This window comes from Coregonus clupeaformis, unplaced genomic scaffold (assembly GCF_020615455.1).
Source record: "Coregonus clupeaformis isolate EN_2021a unplaced genomic scaffold, ASM2061545v1 scaf0263, whole genome shotgun sequence".
In the NCBI taxonomy this organism is placed as follows: domain Eukaryota; kingdom Metazoa; phylum Chordata; class Actinopteri; order Salmoniformes; family Salmonidae; genus Coregonus; species Coregonus clupeaformis.
In genome coordinates, this window is record NW_025533718.1 from 345,060 (window position 1) to 370,000 (window position 24,941).

At 43.0% G+C, this 24,941-nt stretch overlaps 2 protein-coding genes across 3 annotated transcripts in view; both read left to right on the forward strand.

Annotated features, from left to right (window-relative positions):
• Positions 1 to 4,733: 4,733 nt before the first annotated feature.
• Positions 4,734 to 8,037, forward strand: LOC121556139 (pentraxin-4-like). Its single transcript, XM_041870025.2, is given in 3 exon segments — positions 4,734 to 4,752; positions 6,825 to 7,447; positions 7,449 to 8,037. Coding segments are annotated over 3 exon segments (693 nt in total). The 3' UTR covers positions 7,500 to 8,037.
• A 1,044-nt stretch (positions 8,038 to 9,081) lies between these two features.
• LOC121556128 (H(+)/Cl(-) exchange transporter 7) overlaps positions 9,082 to 24,941 on the forward strand; it is a 34,900-nt gene continuing 19,040 nt past the window's right edge. The window contains exons 1-8 of one of the 2 annotated variants that reach the window (XM_041870015.1): positions 9,082 to 9,305; positions 10,070 to 10,147; positions 18,105 to 18,170; positions 18,483 to 18,548; positions 18,660 to 18,792; positions 23,156 to 23,265; positions 24,010 to 24,090; positions 24,344 to 24,406. In XM_041870015.1, coding sequence (XP_041725949.1) covers positions 9,195 to 9,305; positions 10,070 to 10,147; positions 18,105 to 18,170; positions 18,483 to 18,548; positions 18,660 to 18,792; positions 23,156 to 23,265; positions 24,010 to 24,090; positions 24,344 to 24,406 — 708 coding nt within the window. In that variant the 5' untranslated portion in view covers positions 9,082 to 9,194. The remainder of the gene's footprint in view (positions 9,306 to 10,069; positions 10,148 to 18,104; positions 18,171 to 18,482; positions 18,549 to 18,659; positions 18,793 to 23,155; positions 23,266 to 24,009; positions 24,091 to 24,343; positions 24,407 to 24,941) is intronic. The other variant, XM_041870016.1, reaches the window with a different exon arrangement.

Below are 24,941 nucleotides of genomic sequence, written 5' to 3' on the forward strand. Positions count from 1 at the left end.
AGACTATTTACAGTTTTTCTCAATTGCTAAAACACTAAACCCTATTGTCTGAACCAAATGCTCAGTTGCCTGAACCCACTGATTGAATCAATCACTCTTTTGGCAAAACCATAAGCACTTTTCACCTGTTTAGACACAACTTGCCAACACATTTTCATTGTGATGCACCCGTGCTGCATAATGGTGAGCACATGTGACAAAAGTCAAACACAATTAGAGCACAGGTATCACCACTTGAACACAACAACTCAAAATTGATCACACTTGTGGCTAATGATGTGAGGGAACATATACAGTAAGCCAGTTCAGAGAGCACTTGTTTGTGAGGCCCTACAATGGATAGAAATCTGAGAGGAAGAGTTCGTGTGAGAGGAGGTCGAGGTGGTCGAGGTGGTCAGTGAAGACAAAGAACAGTAATATCTGATGAAATCAGAGCTACTGTGATTGACCATGTTCTTGTCCATGGTATGAGCATGAGGGAGGCTGGACAAAAGGGTACAACCAAACATCAGTAGATTCACTGTGTCCACCATAATCCGAAGATTTAGAGAAGAGAACAGGTAATTACCTTTTTTGACATTATAGTACAGTATGTAAATGTTGACAGCAATTACTGTATGACATACTATATACTGTACCACAGTATACTGTAAGTGAATATATGTTTCAGTACATCACTGTACCAATGTACTGTAGTATTGTAATGGAGGGTTGGTCTAACTGTTTGTAGGCCTAGTATTCCATGTATATTTTTTGTAACTCCATGTTCTCTTTTTGTAGAATTGAAAGACTGCCACATGGGGGTGGGAGGACAGGTATGTTCTCCCCACACCAAGAGACCCTAATTGTTGATATGGTCCGTAAGAAAAATGCCATTAAACTGAGCGAAATTCAGCAGAAGATCATTGAGGACCATTTACATTTTGAGGGTATCAACAGTGTCAGCCTCTCTACTGTTGATCGTGTCCTCAAGCGCAACAGACTGCGCATGAAACAGCTATACAGAGTGCCCTTTGATCGCAACTCAGACAGAGTCAAAGAGCAAAGATTCCAGTATGTACAGGTTGGCATATATCCAGACACATTCAATGTTGATTACTCTAAGTAGTGATTTACTGTAGTGGCCTAAATCACTTTTTCCGTATCACTTACAAAACTATATCTATTTCTACAGAGGGTTTTTCAACTGGATGCAATGGAAAGACCCCATCAATACATCTACATGGATGAAGCTGGGTTTAATCTCACCAAAAGGAGAAGGAGAGGCCGTAATGTGATTGGCCATCGGGCCATTGTTGGTGTTCCTGGGCAGCGTGGTGGCAATGTCACATTATGTGCTGCCATCAGCAATCATGGGGTTGTCCACCATCATGCCAACCTGGGGCCCTACAACACTCACCAGCTCCTCATTTTCCTCAATCACATGCGAGATGCTTTGTTAGGGCAGCAGGATGAGCATCCCATCTATGTTGTTGTTTGGGACAATGTGAGTTTTCACAGAGCCCTCCAGGTTAGAGAGTGGTACAATATGAACCAAGGTTTTATCAATCTTTGCCTTCCACCGTACTCCCCTTTCCTAAACCCCATTGAGGAATGATTCTCCTCATGGCGGTGGAAGGTATATGAACGCCAACCTTACACCAGGGTAAATCTCCTGCAAGCCATGGGACTTGCCTGTGGTGACATAGGTGTGGAGGCATGCCAAGCCTGGATACGGCATGCCAGGGGTTTTTTCCCCCGTTGCCTGGCCAGACAAAATGTGGCCTGTGATGTGGATGAAGTCCTGTGGCCTGACCCAGTACGGAGACATGATGCTGTGGCTGAGTAATGCACTTATTTGTATATTTTTGTACTTTCTTTTTACATGGGCTTACTGTACACAAGTGGCAAACGCATAAGATTTCTGTTTGTTTTTACAAGTGCTACATGTAAATGCACAATATTTCTGTTTTGTCTTTTTGTACAAGTGCTAAATGCACAGGTTTTTTTTGTTTTGCAACATGCATTTAGCCTACAGTGAACAATAAACATTTATTTCTCCAGCTTCATGTCCTGAGCATTGTGTTTTCTATTTTTCTACGTAGTGTTTAGTGACTGTTCAGTAGTGTTTTTTATTTTGATTGACTCGGGGCACGATTTGACAACATAGTTCAGTTTTGAGCACAGATTGAACTGTTTTGAGGTGAAAGTTTGGTTTTGCAAGAAGAGTCTGAGGTTTTGTGAATGTAGCTTGAAAATTGGGTTTTGTGTTCACAGTTAAGAGAAAAGGAGAGCAGCTTTCAAGAAATGTGTCTTAGCAATCGAGAAAAACTGTAATATCCTATATATAGTCACCCAGCGACAGACAGACAGACAGACAGAGAGAGAGAGAGAGAGAGAGAGACAGACGGACAGAGAGAGAGAGAGACAGACAGACAGACACAGAAAGACACAACCAGACAGACAGACAGACAGACAGGGACAGAGAGAGAGAGAGAGAGAGAGAGAGAGAGAGAGAGAGAGAGAGAGAGAGAGAGAGAGAGAGAGAGAGAGAGAGAGGTTAAGTGTTGATAGATGTAGGAAACAGGATATAGTCTCACTGAGTTTGGACCATCTGAGAGTTATGAGTTATGTTCACATCTGAAGAATCAATCTAACTCTATTATTCACGTTGAATAAACTAAGATTAACAAACCCAGTTAGAGAAAAACTATATTATGTAACTCTAGAAACTGATACACACTGCCTTAGCCAAGAAATACACATTCATCTCTACGCATTGATCAGTCAGCTGGTTTTAACAGCAGTCAGTTTGCGGTTGACAATTTGATAAATGGATGATATATTAAGTTCTCTTCAACCTTTCTATAGCCTGGGTACCAGTGTGTTTTTCCTATAGCCTCCTCATTTGCTGTTGTTGAATGCAAAAACAGTCCAAGACTGGGATTGGATGGCCCCGCTCTGCTTTTAGCTGTTCGTCATCATGGTGTGTTTGACCTATAAAACATGATTCAGAATAAAGATGTTACACTGACAGTCCTGTTCTCAGGCCAGAAACCCCATCCAGCCAGTCCTGTAGGGACCACCCCCCTGGACTAAAGTAGACTTCAGGCTTCATGATTTACTGTCTTCTTTTACTACCTTGTCAGGACCTGTGGATGTGAGGAGGAGGGAGAGAGAGAAATAGAGAGAAAGATAGACAGAGATCTGGGGATTTTAGCAGGAGGTAGGAGGATATGATGGGATAGTCGTAACAGCAGGAGGTAGGAGGATATCAGGGGATGGTCGTAACAGCAGGAGGTAGGAGGATATCAGGGGATGGTCGTAACAGCAGGAGGTAGGAGGATATCAGGGGATGGTCGTAACAGCAGGAGGTAGGAGGATATGAGGGGATGGTCGTAACAGCAGGAGGTAGGAGGATATGAGGGGATAGTTGTAACAGCAGGAGCTAGGAGGATATGAGGGGATAGTTGTAACAGCAGGAGGTAGGAGGATATGAGGGGATAGTTGTAACAGCAGGAGGTAGGAGGATATGAGGGGATAGTCGTAACAGCAGGAGGTAGGAGGATATCAGGGGATAGTCGTAACAGCAGGAGGTAGGAGGATATGAGGGGACAATTGTAACAGCAGGAGGTAGGAGGATATGAGGAGACAATTGTAACAGCAGGAGGTAGGAGGATATGAGGGGATAGTTGTAACAGCAGGAGGTAGGAGGATATGAGGGGATAGTCGTAACAGCAGGAGGTAGGAGGATATGAGGGGATGGTCGTAACAGAAGGAGGTAGGAGGATATGAGGGGAAAGTTGTAACAGCAGGAGGTAGGAGGATATGAGGGGATGGTCGTAACAGCAGGAGGTAGGAGGATATCAGGGGATGGTCGTAACAGCAGGAGGTAGGAGGATATGAGGGGATGGTCGTAACAGCAGGAGGTAGGAGGATATGAGGGGATAGTTGTAACAGCAGGAGGTAGGAGGATATGAGGGGATAGTTGTAACAGCAGGAGGTAGGAGGATATGAGGGGATAGTTGTAACAGCAGGAGGTAGGAGGATATGAGGGGATAGTCGTAACAGCAGGAGGTAGGAGGATATCAGGGGATAGTCGTAACAGCAGGAGGTAGGAGGATATGAGGGGACAATTGTAACAGCAGGAGGTAGGAGGATATGAGGAGACAATTGTAACAGCAGGAGGTAGGAGGATATGAGGGGATAGTCGTAACAGCAGGAGGTAGGAGGATATGAGGGGATAGTCGTAACAGCAGGAGGTAGGAGGATATGAGGGGATGGTCGTAACAGCAGGAGGTAGGAGGATATGAGGGGAAAGTTGTAACAGCAGGAGGTAGGAGGATATGAGGGGATGGTCGTAACAGCAGGAGGCAGGAGGATATGAGGGGATAGTCGTAACAGCAGGAGGTAGGAGGATATGAGGGGATGGTCGTAACAGCAGGAGGTAGGAGGATATGAGGGGATAGTTGTAACAGCAGGAGGTAGGAGGATATGAGGGGATAGTCGTAACAGTAGGAGGATATGAGGGGATAGTCATAACAGCAGGAGGTAGGAGGATATGAGGGGATGGTCGTAACAGCAGGAGGTAGGAGGATATGAGGGGAAAGTCGTAACAGCAGGAGGTAGGAGGATATGAGGGGATGGTCGTAACAGCAGGAGGTAGGAGGATATCAGGGGATGGTCGTAACAGCAGGAGGTAGGAGGATATGAGGGGATGGTCGTAACAGCAGGAGGTAGGAGGATATGAGGGGATGGTTGTAACAGCAGGAGGTAGGAGGATATGAGGGGATGGTCGTAACAGCAGGAGGTAGGAGGATATGAGGAGATAGTCGTAACAGCAGGAAGTAAGAAGATATGAGGGGATAGTCACAACAGCAGGAGGTAGGGAGATATGAGGGGATAGTCGTAACAGCAGGAGGTAGTGTTGTTCACAGGGTTGCAGAATTCTGGTAATTTCCTATTTGAGATGCAGGCACTGACTGTCTTGGCTTTCCTCTTCCCAGTCTGTATCAGTATTGTGATTTCAGTGACATCAGTAATGTGTTGCAGACCTGGGCACAAAACAGTTGTATTTTGTAGTTTATTTGAAAATACCAACTTTTCAAATACTCAAGGTAGTCGAATTTAGTTGATAAAGCGTTTCAAACTAGTTTCTTTGATATTCAAATACAGGACTCAGAAAAACTAATAATATTTGAAAGTATTTTAAATACCTCTCAGAAAACCAAATATAATTGTATTTTATAAAACAATATGCAAGTTATTTGAAAACAAAAAAGTATTCATTTGATGGCTGCCAAATATTTGATGGAGAACAAAAACTAGAAGAGTTAGTTGAATTAGTCTAAATATATGACCATACGCACATGGTTTGGAGGGCTCTCAGATAGTAATCTTAATATAGCCTGTAGATTGAATTAAATACATGACATGAAGGACATGGAATCCCCTCAGCATTAGAGTAGATCCCTTCTGCAGCTTCAAAATGGCTGACAAATATATGTTCATAATGAGTGACAAGGTAATACTGTAACTCTTGACATCAAGTTCTTATACATGTTATACTTTCTGATTATTACAATAGCAACATTGTTGTTGCATAGGACTTTGGAAATTGCTTTATAATTGCATCATAATGGTGTTATTACAGAAGTGGAATAAGGAACAGTCACTATTCCTCGTGTACAGTAGTTTAAAAAAAACTCTCAGCTCATTGCTATGCAATTAGGATGCAATTACCAAAGTATTATGTAACAACATGATAATAAAATGTTACTCCAAAAGTAATTAGAGTTTATTATACAGGCACAAGAACAGTTTAATGATAAGCGTTAGTGAGAATGCTAAGAGTAACAAAATATGGTTATTAAGTGTCGAAAGGAAACAAAACAAAACTGTATTCTTTAATCAACCACAGCCAAGGTAGGTGGAAAATCATGTTAGATTGTATTTTGAGTTATTATATACACCTGGGGCAATGGGCATTCAGGAGAATGGACATTTACAGAATGTTCAGATAGAAAAGTATTGTGTAGTTCAAATATGAATGTCAGATAGATTGGAATAGTATAGGAGATTGTGTGTGTTCCATTCATTAAATGTATATCTATGCAATTCCAGAGACAGCCCTGCCATTAGTTGAAGTCAGCCAATCCAATCGTTTCATAGTCACTTCCTTAGGTCCGTATTCCATTTTTATAAAGTAGTTGCTAGTCACACCCTGACGTATGGGACTCTAGTATGTTGAGTCAGGGTGTGGAGTTCTACGTTGTATTTTCTATGTTCTCTTTCTAGGTTGTTTGGCCGGGTGTGATTCCCAATCAGAGGCAGCTGTCGCTCGTTGTCTCTGATTGGGGATCATACTTAAGTAGCCTGTTGGCACTCATTAGTTGTGGGTTCTTGTTCCGTGTTAGAGGCTTGTATTGTGTTTAGCCTTAGGACTTCACGTTTCATTGGTTTGTTGTTTTGTTCGTGTGTTTATCGTTGAAATAAACATGTATGCATTTCACGCTGCGCCTTGGTCTGACCCGTCCTTAAACGAACGTGACATTGCTTTCTCAGATCTGTATTCAAATAGTTTAAAAAAGTAGTCATTTTTGGGGATCTGTATTCAAATAGTTTTAAAAAAGTAGTCATTTTTGGGGATCTGTATTCAGATAGTTTTAAAAAGTAGTCATTTTTTTCAGGTCTGATGCCACAAAGCATAGTTAAAACTAGAGTTATCCCAGGTCTGATGCCACAAAGCGTAGTTAAAACTAGAGTTATCCCAGGTCTGATGTGTTGCAGTGTTTTTTGTTCCAGTATTCACTGACTATCTTGTCTCTCTCCTTTCTCTCTTCCAGTCTGTAATGTGGACTCCATGTTCCTGTTCCCGTCAGCTTCCTCTGAGAACTACGTCACCTTCTCCCAGAGCTTCCCTGCTCTGCCAGAACTCTCTGTGTGCCTGTGGCTCCGCGTCGACGTCGGGTACGTAGGAACGCTCCTCTCCTACGCCACGGAAGACAACGACAACAAACTAGTTCTATACGGACGCAACTCCTCCTCTTCTTCCTCCTCCTCATACTCTTCCTCCACCCCCAGCCGAGCAACCCTGGACTTTGTGGTGGGAGACCCTGCGTACCGTGAGCTCCCTGTGGACTCTGTGCTGGATGGGTGCTGGCACCACCTCTGTGTCCTCTGGTCCTCTATCCAGGGACGATTCTGGCACTACACCGACCGGCGCCTGACCTCCGCAGGGTCACGGTTCAGGAAGGGGTATGAGGTGCCGGCAGGGGGGTCAGTGGTGCTGGGAGCAGAGCAGGACAGCCAGGGGGGAGGGTTTGATCCCACCGAGGGGTTCGTGGGGCGCCTGGCGGGGTTCACTGTGTGGGACCGGGTGTTGAGTCCTGGGGAGGTGACGGGGGTGGCTACGGGGAGGGGGGTACCCCGGGGGGTGGTGCTGGGGCTGGGGGACGTAGACGGGGTTCATGGGGGGGGTGCAGCGGGTAGCCTGCGAGTGCCTGGAACACTGTAGCTGAAGCGTCTGATTCCAAACCCACCCTAACCGCTCGTCCCTTGTCCCTATAGGCACTCCTAGATCTAAAGTGTGGTGTCAAACTTCAGTCCTTGAGGGCAGAGTGTGTGTGTTTTTACTCCTCTGTACTTGATAGATCAACTAAGGTCATTGATTTCTTAGGAACTCCCCTCACCTGGTTGTCTAGGTCTTAATCTGTCATGAATTAAAAACAAACAACAACAACAACCAGCAGACATTTGTCTCTCCAGGAAATGAGTTTGACACCTCTGGCCTAAGGGGTTGACAGTCTAAATTTTTTAATATCAATCAATGAACTACCAGGGAGATAGAAGACTGGCCCTGGGACTTAATGTGGACCTATACTGGAAGAGGAACCCTAACACTTCTCTAACCTTTAACAATGCCACTGACACACTGTAAAAAGGAGCATGTGAATGAAAGCCATCAATTATTACTTAAAGCAATGTTGTTATATGGCTAAACAAAGACTATTTAATATCCTATATATAGTCACCCAGCGACAGACAGACAGACAGACAGACAGAGAGAGAGAGAGAGAGAGAGAGAGACAGACAGACAGAGAGAGAGAGAGAGACAGACAGACAGACACAGAAAGACACAGACAGACAGACAGACAGACAGAGAGAGAGAGAGAGAGAGAGAGAGAGAGAGAGAGAGAGAGACAGACAGACAGACAGACAGAGAGACATGGACAGACTGAAAGAGGGACAGACAGACAGACCGGGACAGACAGACAGACAGACAGGCAGGCAGGCAGGCAGGCAGGCAGGCAGGCAGACAGACAGAGAGACAGGGACAGACAGAGAGACAGACAGACAGACTGTTAACTTTCAGATTGTTCTGTTATAAAGTCAACAGACTAGCTGCTAGTTGACCAACTGACATCTGATGTAGGTTATTATTATGCTAATAAATCAATATTATATCAGTTGGAGCTACTCTCCACTCTACTGGAAATATAAGTCATAATTCATGAGACAAATTATCCTTTATCTATAAACATTGATTCACTCAGTTCGTTTGTAGTTGTTTGTATGTCTTTGTTATGCATGGTTTTGTCTTGTCAGTATGTTATTTCATTTGAGAGGGAAAAGCATCGTTGTTTTCTTAGCCTACTTCAACCATTTCAATTTCCAAGGTCTGATGTAAGACTGACAAAAATATCTAGATTATTCAATAATTAACCACCAACATGTAAACCATCAGTTCCTCATAATATGACATCGATATCATTGCCTGGCACTTATGCTGTAATATATTGGCAAAAATGCGTCTTCCTCTGTTTTTAGTTTCAGCTGTCAGTTAGAGAACTACAATTCCCAGAAATCCATGCGAACAACAGCTATGTTTGGACCTGTGTGCCACCGGTAGAAACCATCACGAGTTCGCTTATCATTTTAGTCATGGAGTTTATCTTATTTGTTTACTCCTTGCGTCCTCACTCCTCTCTCCTTATCTCCTTCTCAAAACCCATTGGAGAAAAAGGTCAGAGGGGCGGGACCTCTGGCTTTCTCCTCCAATGGGTTTTGAGAAGGAGACGAGGAGAGAGGACGCGAGGAGAATGCAATTGAGATCTTCCCATAGGAAGCTTGAATGAGAGTTAGTTAGCCAGACACAACTGCAAAATAAAAACGATTTCACTGATTGTGAGAGTGGAGAACTACCGGGAGTAATCATGGCCAATATCACGAAGAAAGTATCGTGGTCGAGCCGAGGTGACGAGTCCGGTGGCGGCGAGAGAACCCCACTTCTCAACGGCTCCGAAGAAATCCGAATCACCAGACAGGTAGGGCTAGAATGCTAGCTAAACTAGCCAACACAAGCCGAACTGTCTAACGTTACCGCTATGTGCCAGCTAAGTGTGCATGATCTTTTCTAAGAGTAAAACATTGCGTTATGTTTTGATTTGCTGTGAGATGAATGATTTAGTTAATTTGCAGTTCAGTAAAAAAGAGTGCCCCACTTGTGATTTGTTGCATGCAGGCGTTTGCGAATGCTAACAACAACAAATGCAAACGTCATAGGATGGAGTTGGAGGATACTTTTCAGACAAGCAAGTTTGAGAAGTTTGACAAATCAATGCCCATTTAACAATATGCTAAAGACTGGCAGACGTAAGAAAAATAGCTAGAGAAAATGTTAATCTTCAAACCAGAGTTTCAGAATATAACCTAATGTAATGACAACTATTTTCTTAACGGAATCAGCCTTTTAGCCTGTAGATTCTGCTTATTAAGGAATTCACCACTTCCTATTAAGTTACACAGACATTACAATGTAAGTTAGTACAACTGGCTGCTTAATACATGGTACTTAAATTACACAGGCATTAAAGCGAACATGTTCACTTGGCCAGTAAAACGGACTGCTATCAACTATGCCTAAATGTTACATGTTAAATTGAAGACACACAGACATAGTTTGTTCTTTTACACACGTTAACTTGGTGATGCTAAATGTTAGCTAGGCCTCCCAGTTTAAATTGAGGACACATATGATCTCTGAAGACACTGATCTTTAAAAAAAATGTGTACTGTGTTTGTTCCGTAGTTGTCTGGGGATGGGGGTATGTTTCACATAGGCAGACTGAGCACGGTGGATCTAGAGGAGGATCTGACGTCAGAAGAGGTAACGTTCAGTTCAGCGTACTATTATCAATGTGACATCTTGTCCGTCCGCTGCTGCCTAACATGCTGACCAATCTGGCTGGGTTGTGTGTGCGAGCAATGTACGTCTCTAAAGAGCTTTGCACACCTGGATTGTACAATATTTTCCCATTATTATTTTCATAATTCTTCAAGCTCTGTCAAATTGTTTGTTGATCATTGCTAGACAACCATTTTCAAGTCTTGCCGTAGATTTACAAGCAGATTTAAGTCAAAACTGTAACTCGGCCACTCAGGAACAATCACTGTCTTCTTGGTAAGCAACTCCAGTGTATATTTGGCCTTGTGTTTTAGGTTATTGTCCTGCTGAAAGGTAAATTCATCTCACAGTGTCTGGTGGAAAGCAGACTGAACCAGGTTTTCCTCTAGGATTTTGCCTGTGATTAGCTCCATTCCGTTTCTTTTTTATCCTGAAAAACGTCCCAGTCCTTAATGATTACAAGCATACCCATAACATGATGCAGCCACCACTATGCTTGAAAATATGGAGAGTGGTACTCAGTAATGTGTTGTATTGGATTTCACAAAAAGTGAATTGCTTTGCCATATTTTGCAGTATTACTTTAATGCCTTGTTGTGAACATGATGCATGTTTTGGAATAATTTGTATTCTGTACAGGCTTCCTTCTTTTCACTCTGTCAATTAGGTTAGTATTGTGGAATAACTACAATGTTGTTGATCCATCCTCAGTTTTCTCCTATCACAGCAATTCAACTCTAACTGTTTTAAAGTCACTGTTGGCCTCATGGTGAAATCCCTAAGTGGTTTCCTTCCTCTCCGGCAACTGAGTTAGGAAGGACGCCTGTATCTTTGTAGTGACTGGGTGTATTGATACACCATCCAAACTGTAATTAATAACTTCACCATGCTCAAAGGGATATTCAAAGTCTGCTTCTTTTTACCCATTTACCAAAGGTGCCCTTCTTTGCAAGGCATTGGAAAACCTCCCTGGTCTTTGTGGTTGAATCTGTGTTTTAAATTCACTGCTCGACTGAGGGACCTTACAGATAATTGTTTGTGTGAGGTACAGAGATGAGGTAGTCATTAAAAAATAATATTAAACACTGCAGCAGGCCTACAAGCCTGACTGTAATACACTGCAGCAGGCCTACAAGCCTGACTTAGCAGTCTGAAAACTTGACTTAACCGTAGCAAAATGACCTGACAGTGAACAAGACGACTAACCAACAGCCAGCCAGTCTGAGTCATGGGCTTTGTATAGCACAAGTGTGGAAAATATTTTACCGACTGAAACCGAGTTTCCTGCATGCACAGTTTTAGTTCTAGTTCAAGCTATTCCTGGGTTTGGCAATCCAGCATGTTCTGCCCTGTTATTTTCATCTGCTGTCATTCTGAGTTTTACTTCTCCTATTGGCTAGTGGGAATGGGGATGTCATCACATTGTGTGTGTCACTAATGCAGTGTTTTCCACCAGGACATAGAGTAGCTGGCCAAATAGAAAAAGTTGCCAGCCAGGGTCCTGGGGGTATGGTGAAGCTTGCTCCCCTGGGTTCCGAAATGTTTTGCAGAAGGAGCTCTATTTTAGTAGACTGGCACATTCTGATGCCTTGATTCCATCCAAAATACACAGCGAAATGATTTAATGCTTTATTGAGTTTACCTTCCAGATTGGAAACATTTGTTTTGGTATTGTGTAGAAAGATACAACTTTACAATTTTTAAATGACTGAAAATGTCTGAATTCTAGTGATGGGGGAAAAAATCGACACAGTTACATATCTGGATATTACTTTTGACGATGTATCGTTTTAACAATATCTCAATATTATTTTTGCGCTAGTTGGCTGTACCTGCACCAAAACTTCAATATTTTTCCTTTATAGCTTGTTCTCCATCTTCTTTTCAAATAGGAAGCCAATTTGTTTACATCACTTTTATTTCCATGACTGATCAAAACTTGTTTTCCATTGGCTCTCTCAGCAATAAAATCACAGTATCGAATCGCAATACATATAGAATTGGGAGAATCGCAATACATATTGTATCGGCACCAAAGTATCATGATAATATCATATCGTGAGGTCCCTGGAAATTCCCAGCCCTAATGAATTCAGCGTGTTAGTTGTTTTGATAGTGTCTAGGACTATATTCTAAGAGAACGTTAAACCTTTTTTAACATTTAACCTGTCTTCCCTCGAGATTTAAAGTCTTATTTACAGTTTTACTGCAAGATATGAATTGCCACAATGATGATTTGTTCTTCCAATTTATATATTTTATTAAAACAGAACAATTAAAGAAATAGCCCACATTATCTTGAAAAATAACTATTTTTCCTCCAATTTAACCTTTAATGTATCAGTCTTAAGTATTATATCGTTCTGATTGTACATGAAGTATCATTAGTATAGTCCTATAAAAACATGTTGTTGCCTAATTCCATTTAGTTTTTTCCCAAATTCAATTTTCTCAGTTTTTTGTTTTTCCAGGTTTACATTTTTCCACTTTTGTTTCAGGTTTTTGCTCTCAAAATCACTCTTAAAAAAAATAAAAAAAATAACATTGGTCCACAAAAATGCTTAAACCTCTTCAGGAGAGCACTTGTTTAGGTGTAGTTACCCTTTTAATTCCAGTGCGCTCATAGCGAGATGCTGTTGTTAAGCTGTGTTTCTGCAGCCCACATGTGATGGTAGAGTTTGCAAAACAAATACCCACTGAATTGATGAAAATAATCATGATATCATTCTGCCAGGTAAGCATAGGCTACTTTGTAGATAACATTTAATTGAGAAGGTTTTTGGGGAAGCCTTTCCATCTACCAGAAGACTGTTTTCATTAGCATCATCGCTAACGGTTACTCAACGTGGTAGACGCACGCACCACACTCACAGACCGTGGCTTTCCTTTTGCCACTTTAAAAGTTGCATGAAATACGAATCACTGACGCAGTCTGTTAATGTTTTATGTTAAACTTGGGTAAATTAATTAATTTTCAATACTTTTAGTTGATTCCATACTAAGGTCAATAAAACATTTTTTATAGTGTTGAATTCCGTTTTAATTCCTGGATTCCGTGAGGACCCTAATGATCCTATTTGGACCAGAATGAGGCTCTCCACTACCTATTGGTCCTCTAGTGATGATTCATCATCTTCATCGGATGTTTTCATAATTTATCTGCAGATCATCGCCAAAAAGACTATCAGTAGCCTATGCAAATTAGCAAGCCAGACGAACGTCTCTCTTACGGATGCGATTCGGTAGGCGTCACTGACTGATAAGAAGTCACTCACTTTAGCGTCACTGTCTGGCAAGCCCTGACATCCCTAGGAAAGGAAACCTTGGAAATCCTTTGGTATATTTGTCCCGATGCGATACCATGGACTTATTTTATTTTACCTTTATTTTACCAGGAAGGGCTCATTGAGATTTGAAATCTCTTTTTCAAGAGCGTCCTGGCCAAGATAGGCAGCATCAAGTCATTACACAATTACAGACAGACAACATGAAAAACTACAAGTAATCTAGTAAACATCCATAGAAATCACAGGAGTATAACAAAATCATAAAACACCAATTTAAAAACATTGACAGGTCAAGGAATCGGCCTCAAAATCCTTCATCAATGATTTAAAAACACCAGTAACCATCAACGTTGCATGATTTGTGAATGGCAAAGGTATGTAGGAGATCGACTTTATTCAGTGAGTTCGACACCTTTCATAAACTAGTCAACCCCTTCTGTTAAGTTGTCAATCAAAGCACAGTAGATAGCCTACAATGAGTCACAACTACGCGTGGCTGGTTATGTGAAACACGTGAAAGAAAATAAAAGGATGCGCTAGAAAACAAGAATTAGGCTAAATCGTGGATTTCGACTCATCATTACCACATTACATGGGACGTGCAAATTTACGAGCATCATGCGCTCTCCCTCCGTGTAAAGAAATTCTACTGCAACCAACCACAGCGCACAAATTGTACTGGGAGGTGGGACAGACAGCAGACCGCGTTTCCCTGTCATTGCTCGCGTTGTGATTGACCGGCAACTATCCTATCAATAGATCGCTAGAAGATGCATATCATTCATTCTAGCGGGAGAGGGCTCGAAGGGCTAGCGAATCGAACGTTTTTAAAGAGATACTTCGGGATTTTGGCAATGATGCCCTTTGTCTACTTCCCCAGATTCAGATGAACTCGTGGAAACAATTTCTATGTCTCTGTGTACAGTTTGAAGGAAGTTGCTAACTAGCATTAGCACAAAGACTGGAAATCTATGGTAACTACTAGCATGCTAGTAAGTACCATAGGCTTCCAGTCATTGTGCTAATGCTGGTTAGAAACTTATTTTCAAACTGTACACAGAGACATAAAAATGGTATCCACGAGTTCATCTGACTCTGGGGAAGTAGAGCAAAAATCCCGAAGTATCCCTTTACATTAGAACTAGCCTAGTTAATATGAAGTGGCGCAGTGGTCTAAGGCAGTGCTAGCTGTGCCACTAGAGATCCTGGTTCGAATCCAGGCTCTGTCATAGCCGGCCGCCAGTGGCGGCTCCTGAAAAAATTCTCAGGAGGGGCAATTTTTCTGATGATTTAGGTGACCTACACACATTTAAAAAAAGATATGTCCAGCAACAACATGAAGACAGGGGCAGCATATAAGTCAATACCAGAAGCATTTATTGACTGATCTCAAAAGTGTTGGCTTACCAGGGTTGGTGGAGCCCTCAGTTTCATCTTTGCCTCGCATAAGTAACTCAAACACTCCGCAAAACTTCACACACTGGATTAGCCGGCTGAGGATGTGGCGGTTCTTGCTAATGTCGTAGTAAATATATTTGTTATAGTGAATATGGAATATGATATGTTGAGTAAAATGTTGTGCTAAGATCTATTTAGGTCAGGAGCTGGTTATAAGTTATGTTCCTATCCAATAACAATGGACAAAAGGGTCCTATCTTGTCAGCCTTGTCAGCAGGTGGCCAAGGACAACACCCACGCCATAGGCCTCTCAGTTCTTCCAACTCACGAGTTCTTGCTCTGAGGACACACACACACACAAACACACACACACACACACATCATCACTGTTAAACACACACACACACACACACACACACATCATCACTGTTAAACACACACACACACACACACACAAAAATCCCCTCTCTTAGGCTGAACATTTGAAGACAGAGAACCCGACTCAGAGCCAATGCAACAGTGACAGTAGCCTGGAGGGGACCTCGCCCAACTCATCAGGACCAATCAGAAGATCAGAACTACTAGATTGAACCTACTTCATTTATTGCATAAAATGTCTGCACACAATGTTTGGGGCTCTCTTCAGATAATAATAATAATAATAATAATATGCCATTTAGCAGACGCTTTTATCCAAAGCGACTTACAGTCATGCGTGCATACATTTTTGTGTATGGGTGGTCCCGGGGATCGAACCCACTACCTTGGCGTTACAAGCACCATGCTCTACCAGCTGAGCTACAGAAAGTGGATACTCATGGATGCGCATTGCAATTGTAAAATGTCAACACAATTGGAGACACCACGTCATTTTTGGAGACATGTTATTGACAGTAAACTATTGTAGATGCGACTGCTAACTAAATAAAACATTTTAGCTGGCTAGCTAATCATCTTAGCTAAATGTGGGGCAAACAATTCAGTTATTTACCGTTAATTTGAGGGATTGGGGTGAAAGAAATCGAGTTACATAGTGATACTTTACGATATACTGTATTGACAATATTGCAATATTTTAGCACTAGTTGGCTGTACCTGCACCAAAACACCATTATTGTTCCTTCATAGCTTGTTCTCAATCTTTTCACATTGGGAGCCAATTTGTTTTCAGCACTTTTATTTCCATGACTGATCAAAACTCGTTCTCATGGCTTTCTGATCCCTCTGCAACAGACATATGGTGCGCAATAAAATCACAGTATCGAATCGCAATACGTATAGAATCATGAGACTCGCAATGCTGATGCATATATCTTATCGTGAGGTTCCTGGCAATTCCCAGCCCAAGTTCATTTGCCACAACACATCTCTTCGCTAGCAAACGCAATGTGTCTCCAGCAATGTTTACTTTTTTGACGTTCTATGGCATCTCCACTTTCCAAGCATATATGACCACATGTAATATTTTGGTAAGTGATGCAAATAGTGAACTATGTAGGGCCAGGATGTAAAATATATGTAGCTGCAGCAATTTCTCTTATCTGATATGGTAAGTAATGGGGCTTGATTTATAGCTCCCTAAGAGTTTGACGAACGGGTCCGTGAACGCGATTGCAGATATCTTTACCTCTGAATAAACTGCCTTATATTATACAATTATCCACCTTGTCCAAAAGTCTCTACTTTTTCTCCGTTCTCCAGTAAACTTGTTTTATCAACAATAGTAAGGTTCAATGACACAGAAAGCAGTTCAATGTCGGGGTACAGTCGCTCTCTTACCAGGATCGCGGTCCGCTCTGACCAGGGTGAAGGTGGCCGGCTCCACCTCTCTGCCAGCAGCGTTTTCATTATTTAGTCCGTTCGTAGCGGGTATGTACACGAAACACGATCAACAAGATCAGTCCAAAACCGAAGATCAGTCCAAAGCAGAATGTTTGCAGAATGTTTGTAAACTAAGTCTACAAATTAAAAACATAAAATAACGCCACACTGCAGGTCGCAACATAGACGCTGATAGCCGCCATTGTCTTAGTTACGTTCAACGTTACGTCACGTATGAGAAGCGCGTAAGTGCATGCACACAGACACCCATAGAGAATGTATTGAAAGCTTTGAAATGTGAAAAAATAGATTTTACATGACAGGCTATGAGAGACTTCTGGGCGATTTTCAACCTGACTGAAATCGCCCAAAAACGGGCGGGGGCCATTTGAAGCACGACTTTAGCCTGATTTGACATTTAGTGGCTGGCAGATCAGACGTGAACACTGATAACTGCTGTTGCCGTGATATAATTTTTTTATAAATTTATAAAAAAAAATTATAATTTTTTTTTTTTTTTTTTTTATTTAATAATTGATTAGAAAAAAAATCCCTTCCTTTTCCCGTTTGGCAGTGCGTCGCCCATATCGCCCTATTGAACAAGCCGTCCCTGCCGGCCGCCATGGTGCGGCGTCGTCCAGGGTAGGGGAGGGAATGGCCGGCAGGGATGTAGCTCAGTTGGTATGAAAAATAATAATAATGTATGCACTCACTAACTGTAAGTCGCTCTGGATAAGAGCGTCTGCTAAATGACTAAAATGTGAAATGAAGTGGGAAAAATTAACCGGCTGATTAGCCGACGGCCGGCGCTAAAATGGAGAACACCCTATTATCCCCTGTAAAGTGCACTGCATTTGATCACCTCCCTATGGACCCGGGTCTGCAGTAGTGCACTACATTTGATCACCGCCCTATGGACCCGGGTCTACAGTAATAATAATAATAATAATAACACAGTAGTGTGTTGTGAGCCTGAGGGTCAGAAATAATCTGATGATTATGGTGTCATTCTGCATTGATCCATAATGGTGTTATTCTGCATTGATCCACAGTGGTGTCATTCTGCATTGACCCATAATGGTGTCATTCTGCATTGATCCATAACGGTGTTATTCTGCATTGATCCATAACGGTGTTATTCTGCATTGATCCATAACGGTGTTATTCTGCATTGATCCACAGTTGTGTTATTCTGCATTGATCCATAATGGTGTTATTCTGCATTGATCCATAATGGTGTTATTCTGCTTCCACCTATCCTGTGTTCTTCCAGATACTATGTGAAGGGGACTAGACAAGGAGAGGGGATGAAGAAGCCACTTGAGACTATTGAGATGCCCCCCTTGGCCCTGTTTTAATACTTAACCAGACTATTGAGATGGTCCCCTTGGCCCTGTTTTAATACTTAACCAATGCATCCTTCCCTCCTTCAGGACACAGTGAGGGGCTGCCCCAAGGAGATCCCTCACAATGAGAAGCTGCTGTCACTCAAATTTGAGGTAAACCCTTGGGTCTGCTGTCTCCAGGCCCTTGGACCTAGTCTGAATGGTGTTCAACGTAGCTAATCAAAATCAAACAAAGTTCTATAAATAGAGTAACACAATGTTTATTATATTCATATGCTGTCCCTGTCTGTCATACAAATGATTTCCAAAACATGAGCGCTATCTTTACATGAAATCTGTTTGTTTAGCTGTTACTGTATCAAGAGTCCAAAGTCATCTCAGGTTTACTACATCTCTATAGATAGTTGTTTTCTTCAATGAGCAGTATAGATTGTGTATAGTAAATTGTGTGTGTGTGTGTTTCAGAGTCTGGATTATGACAACAGTGAGAATCAGCTGTTTCTGGAGGAGGAGAGACGGATGAGCTTCATGGTGAGTAGAGAACCCCCACCCCCCCCACCCCATCCCCACACACTGACAGACGTCTCCTCTCTCTCTCTCTCTCTCTCTCTCCTCCTTCCCCCTTCCCCCTCTCCTCCTCAGGGGTTCAGGTGTTTGGAGATCAGTCGGTGGGTGGTCTGTGGTCTGATCGGGTTCCTGACTGGACTCATAGCCTGTTGCATAGATATCGCTGTGGAAAACCTGGCTGGGGTCAAGTACTTCGTTGTCAAACAGAGTATCCTTCCACTCACTGACTAACCCAATCACAGAACTGTCATATCCTTCCACTGACTAACCCAATCACAGAACTGTCATATCCTTCCACTGACTAACCCAATCACAGAACTGTCATATCGTTCCACACACTGACCCCATCACAGAACTGTCATATCCTTCCACACACTGACCCCATCACAGAACTGTCATATCCTTCCACGCACTGATCCACAGTTCAGAAGGTGTTCCATACTCTTAACTGTCATGTCAACTATTGTCTGTGTAGAAAATATGTGATTGTGCCCATTCTACAGCAGGTGTCTGTGTTCCACTGTTGTCCCATTCTACAGTGGTGGTCTGTGTTCCACTGTTGTCACATGCTACAGCGGTGGTCTGGGTTCCACTGTTGTCCCATTCTACAGCGGTGTTCTGGGTTCCACTGTTGTCCCATCCTACAGTGGTTGTCTGTGTTCCACTGTTGTCGCATGCTACAGCGGTGGTCTGGGTTCCACTGTTGTCCCATTCTACAGCGGTGTTCTGGGTTCCACTGTTGTCCCATCCTACAGTGGTGGTCTGTGTTCCACGGTTGTCCCATCCTACAGTGGTTGTCTGTGTTCCACGGTTGTCCCATCCTACAGTGGTGGTCTGTGTTCCACTGTTGTCCCATCCTACAGCGGTGGTCTGTGTTCCACTGTTGTCCCATCCTACAGCGGTGGTCTGTGTTCCACTGTTGTCCCATCCTACAGCGGTTGTCTGTGTACCACAAGAGACTAGCCTTCCTCTCACTCACCAACAGGTCAGTCATGTCCAGTTTAGTTTCTGAAATCCCAGATCATGTTGGATTTTCTTGGCCAATTCTGGGAGGGCACTCTTCAGACAGACCACTCTCCCAACAAATCAAGAGTTTGGGTAGGCAGAGCTTAAAAATAATCCCCTCGAAAACATGACAGAGGCGGACACACAATGTCAAGGCAGATAGCTAGGCTAATTTTAGCCACAGCCAGCCAGTGGTTGTAAGCTTGTAACGCTAACATCATAGTGCATGTAAACTACTCACCGCAAAATACACTCATTGAAAATATTCTCAATGTGCTCCATCTAGCTAGCTTACAGGTTTGTTTACGGCGGGTCTCTGGATGGATTTCCCGGCGCCCAACTCCGCCCCTTTCTCTCTGCCAAACTGGCGTTGGTCTAAGTACAGGCTTGTATGCTGGAACATTGGTACAGGAGTAAATCCCTAGAGAGACCAGGTCCAGTTCAGTGTGTCTTTGTTCAGCCATTGACATTTGTCTCAAAATGAGTTTAGGAATATTGTGGATTCAGAGCTATCAATCTAATGGAACTCAGAGGGTTTTCTTTAATGGAAGCTTCTCTAATGTCAAACATGTAGGGTGTGGTGTACCGCAGGGCAGCTCTCTAGGCCCTCTACTCTTTTCTGTTTTTACCAATGACCTGGCATTAAACAAAGCATGTGTGTCCATGTATGCTGATGATTCACCCATACACGCATCAGCAACCACAGCTAATGAAGTCACTGAAACCCTTAACAAAGAGTTAGTCTGTTTTGGAATGGGTGGCCAGTAATAAACTGGTCCTGAACATCTCTAAAACTAAGAGCATTGTATTTGGTACAAATTGTTCCCTAAGTTCTAGACCTCAGCTGAATCTGGTAATGAATGGTGTGGCTGTTGAACAAGTTGAGGATACTAAATTACTTTGCGTTACCTTAGATGGTAAACTGTCATGGTCAAAACATATAGATTCAGTGGTTGTAAAGATGGGGAGAGGTCTGTCCGTAATAAAGAGACTCCACACTCCACAAAGCAAGTCCTGCAGGCTCTAGTTTTGTCTTGATTATTGTCCAGTGATATGGTCAAGTGCTGCAAAGAAAGACCTAGTTAAGCTGCAGCTGGCCCAGAACAGAGCGGCACGTCTTGCTCTTCATTGTAATCAGAGGCCTGATATTAATACTATGCATGCCAGTCTCTTTTGGCTAAGAGTTGAGGAAAGACTGCATCACTTCTTCTTTTTATAAGAAACATTGTGTTGGAAATTCCAAATTGTTTGCATAGTCAACTTACACACACACTTTCCTCACCAGACATGCCAGACAAGGGGTATTTTCACAGTACCCAGGTCCAGAACAAATTCAAGGAAACGTACAGTATTATACAGAGCCATGAGTGCATGGACATCCCTTCCACCTTATATAGAGCAAGTGAACAGCAAACCTGGTTTAACAAATAAATCAATACCTCATGGCACAATGCCTCTCCCCCATGTGACCTACTTGTGTGTATGTACTGACATGTACAGTGCATTCGGAAAGTATTCAGACCCCTTGACTTTTTCCACATTTTGTTACGTTACAGCCTTATTCTAAAATTGATTAAATTAAAAACAATCTCATCAATTTACACACAATACCCTATAATGACAAAGCGATAACAGGTTTGCAAATGTATTACAAATACAAAAAATTATACCTTATTTACATAAGTATTCAGACCCTTTGATATGAGACTCGAAATTGAGTTCAGGTGCATCCTGTTTCCATTGATCATCCTTGATGTTTCTACAACTTGATTGGAGTCCACCTGTGGTAAATTCAATTGATTGGACATGATTTGGAAAAGCACACACCTGTCTATATAAGGTCCCACAGTTGACAGTGCATGTCAGAGCAAAAACCAAGCCATGAGGTCGAAGGAATTGTCCATAGAGCTCCGAGACAAGATTTTGTCGAGGCACAGATCTGGGGAAGGATACCAAAAAATGTCTGCAGCATTGAAGTCTCCAATAACACAGTGGCCTCCATCATTCTTAAATGGAAGAAGTTTGGAACCACTCTTCCTACAGCTGGCTGCCCTGCCAAACTGAGCAATCGGGGGAGAAGGGCCTTGGTCAGGGAGGTGACCAAGAACCCGATGGTCATTCTGACAGAGCTCCAGAGTTCCTCTGTGGAGATGGGAGAACCTTCCAGAAGGACAACCATCTCTGCGGCACTCCACCAATCAGGCCTTTATGGTAGAGTGGCCAGACGGAAGCCACCACTCAGTAAAAGGCACATGACAGCCCGGTTGGAGTTTGCCAAAAGGCACCTAAAGGACTCTCAGACCATGAGAAACCAGATTCTCTGGTCCGATGAAACCAATATTGAACTCTTTGGCCTGAATGCCAAGTGTCAGGTCTGGAGGAAACCTGGCACTATCCCTACAGTGAAGCATGGTGGTGGCAGCATCATACTGTGGGGATGTTTTTCAGCGGCAGGGATTGGGAGACTAGTCAGGATCGAGGGAAAGATGAACAGAGCAAAGTACAGAGAGATCCTTGATGAAAATCTGCTCCAGAGCTCTCAGGACCTCAGACTGGGGCGAAGGTTCACCTTCCAACAGGACAACGACCCAAGACCATGCAGGAGTGGCTTCGGGACAAGTCTCTGAATGTCCTTGAGTGGCCCAGCCAGAGCCTTGTCTTGAACCCGATCGAACATCTCTGGAGAGACCTGAAAGTAGCTGTGCAGCGACGCTCCCCATCCAACCTGGCAGAGCTTGAGAGGATCTGCAGAGAAGAATGGGATAAACTCCCCAAATACAGGTGTGCAAAGCTTGTAGCGTCATACCCAAGAAGACTCAAGGCTGTAATCGCTGCCAAAGGGTCTGAATACTTATGTAAATAAGGTATCAGTTAAATTTTTTATACCTTTCTAAAAACCTGTTTTTGATTTGTCATTATGGGGTATTGTGTGTAGATCGATGAGGGAGAAAAAAACAATTTTATCCATTTTAGAATAAGGCTGTAACGTAACTGTGGAAAAAGGGAAGGGGTCTGAATACTTTCTGAATGCACCGTATGTGTAACTGATAGATGCACACACACTACATGTTAATGGTTTTAAATGTATGTAAATTGTAAAGTCTTTTTCGTTATGTTGGTCCTCAGTAATCCTAGTTGTCGCCATTGGCGTCGGCTAATGGGATCCTAATAAATCTAGTCAATACCTCATTGATCTGGATGCTGCCAATCATCCCCACCTAATTTAGATATTTAGCCCTTCAGACAAAAGATCATGAATATAATAAATAAATCATATAATATGCCATTTAGCAGACGCTTTTATCCAAAGCGACTTACAGTCATGTGTGCATAAATTTTTACGTATGATAGATCATTCAGAGTGGTAGACGGGCCCTTTCTCTCTCTGAAAACATTCAATTTAATTTAAACAACAATGTAAAACATTTCCATTTCAATAAAGTTAATTGAATGAAGCCATAGAGGTGCAGTGTCCTGCTCTGTGGCTGGTCGGAGAGGGCTGAACCTTGCAGCGTGGTGGCGTGTGATTGGTTGTTACCGGTCCTTGACCTCTGCCCCCCTCCCAGACATCGAGAAGTTTACGGAGGTGGGCGGTCTCTCCATCTCTCTCATCCTCTGGGCTGTACTTAACTCTGCCTTCGTCATGGTGGGGGCTGTTATAGTGGCATTTTTCGAGGTAAGAGGGAGATGTGCGTCAAAGGGTGTTTGTGGCCTTCTTTGAGGTAAGTGCTCAAGGTGTTTGTGTCTAACGACAAGCTGTGAGATATAACCAGTCAAACTGTCCTGTCTAGCCAGGGGATCTGAAACTAACAGACCAGGGAAGTAAACAGCTGTAGTAACTGTAGTAGCTGTGAGATATAACCAGTCAAACTGTCCTGTCTAGCCAGGGGATCTGAAACTAACAGACCAGGGAAGGAAACAGCTGTAGTAACTGTAGTAGCTGTGAGATATAACCTAGCGCCAAGTCTAGGTCCAAGAGGCTTCTAAACATCTTCTACCCCCAAGTCATAAGACTGCTGAACATCTAATCGAACCCCTGCCTTCCTCTGTTGGCACTGGGGTGATGAACCCCGTGTAGCTCAGTTGGTAGAGCATGGCGCTTGCAACGCCAGGGTTGTGGGTTCGTTTCCCACGGGGGGCCAGTATGAAAAAATTTATGCACTCACTTAACTGTAAGTCGTTCTGGATAAGAGCGTCTGCTAAATGACTAAAATGTAAAATGTGAACCACCATGTTACTCTACAGTCTCATAGTTCCCTGACTGGAACTAACATCGCTCTCCTCCCTGCCTTCCTCTGTTGGCACTGGGGTGGTGAACCACCGTGTTACTCTACAGTCTCATAGTTCTCTGACTGGAACTAACATCTCTCTCCTCCCTGCCCCATCTCTCCTTTATCTCTCTCCTCCTCCCTTCCCTCAGCCAGGAGCAGCAGGAAGTGGTATACCTCAGATAAAGTGTTACCTGAACGGAGTGAAGATACCTCGGGTGGTACGACTCAAGGTACACACAGTCAAACTGATCACTGGGTGCTTGGAGACAAAATATTGCTATCTAAACCCACATCTTTTAAATGTTGTTGTTGGCGGTAGGAATTATGTCTCTTATGAGCAAAGATATCATACCTGGTTACTGCCCAGACCCAAAATATGATATATAGGTCAGGGGTGACAGTGTGTTGATCTGATTGTCTGTTGATCTCGTTTGTGTCCTCTGTGTGTGTGTGTGTGTGTTTTCCTCTCTGTGTGTTCTGCAGACCCTAGTGGTGAAGGTGTTTGGTGTGATCTGCTCTGTCGCCGGAGGACTCGCTGTCGGAAAGGTAAACACTAGGGATGTGTGTGCATGTATGTATGAGTGTGTGTGAGTGAGTGTTCATTGTCTTGTGGAGATTAGGGCTGTGACCGCCATGGAATTTTGTATGATGGTAATTGGACAGCCAAATGACTGTGGTCACCGTAAAACCGTTCAAATAGCAACAACAACAAAAAACTAATGTTCTCCTGTCCTCCGCTCCTGACTGCATGTGTTGCCATAGAAATAGAATGACTAGAACGTGTGTCCTCATTCAAGTCAATGAAGTGTTACGTTCCCCAGCTAGAAAATCCAAAATGTCGCTCAAACAGAAGGGGGAACTAACAAAGAGTCACTGACAACAACCATAAATGAACCAGGTGGTGTTTTAGGAGGGGTTCTGAAAGACACTCATGGGGGTGTCCAAAGAATGTTGGCTAGCAACAACAACTGGGACCTAAAAGACACCCACCATGAGCACTCAGTGTGTGTGTGTGACTAACGTGTTCTCTCTCCCTGTATGTGTGTGTGTGTGTGTGTGTGTATAACGTGTTCTCTCTCCC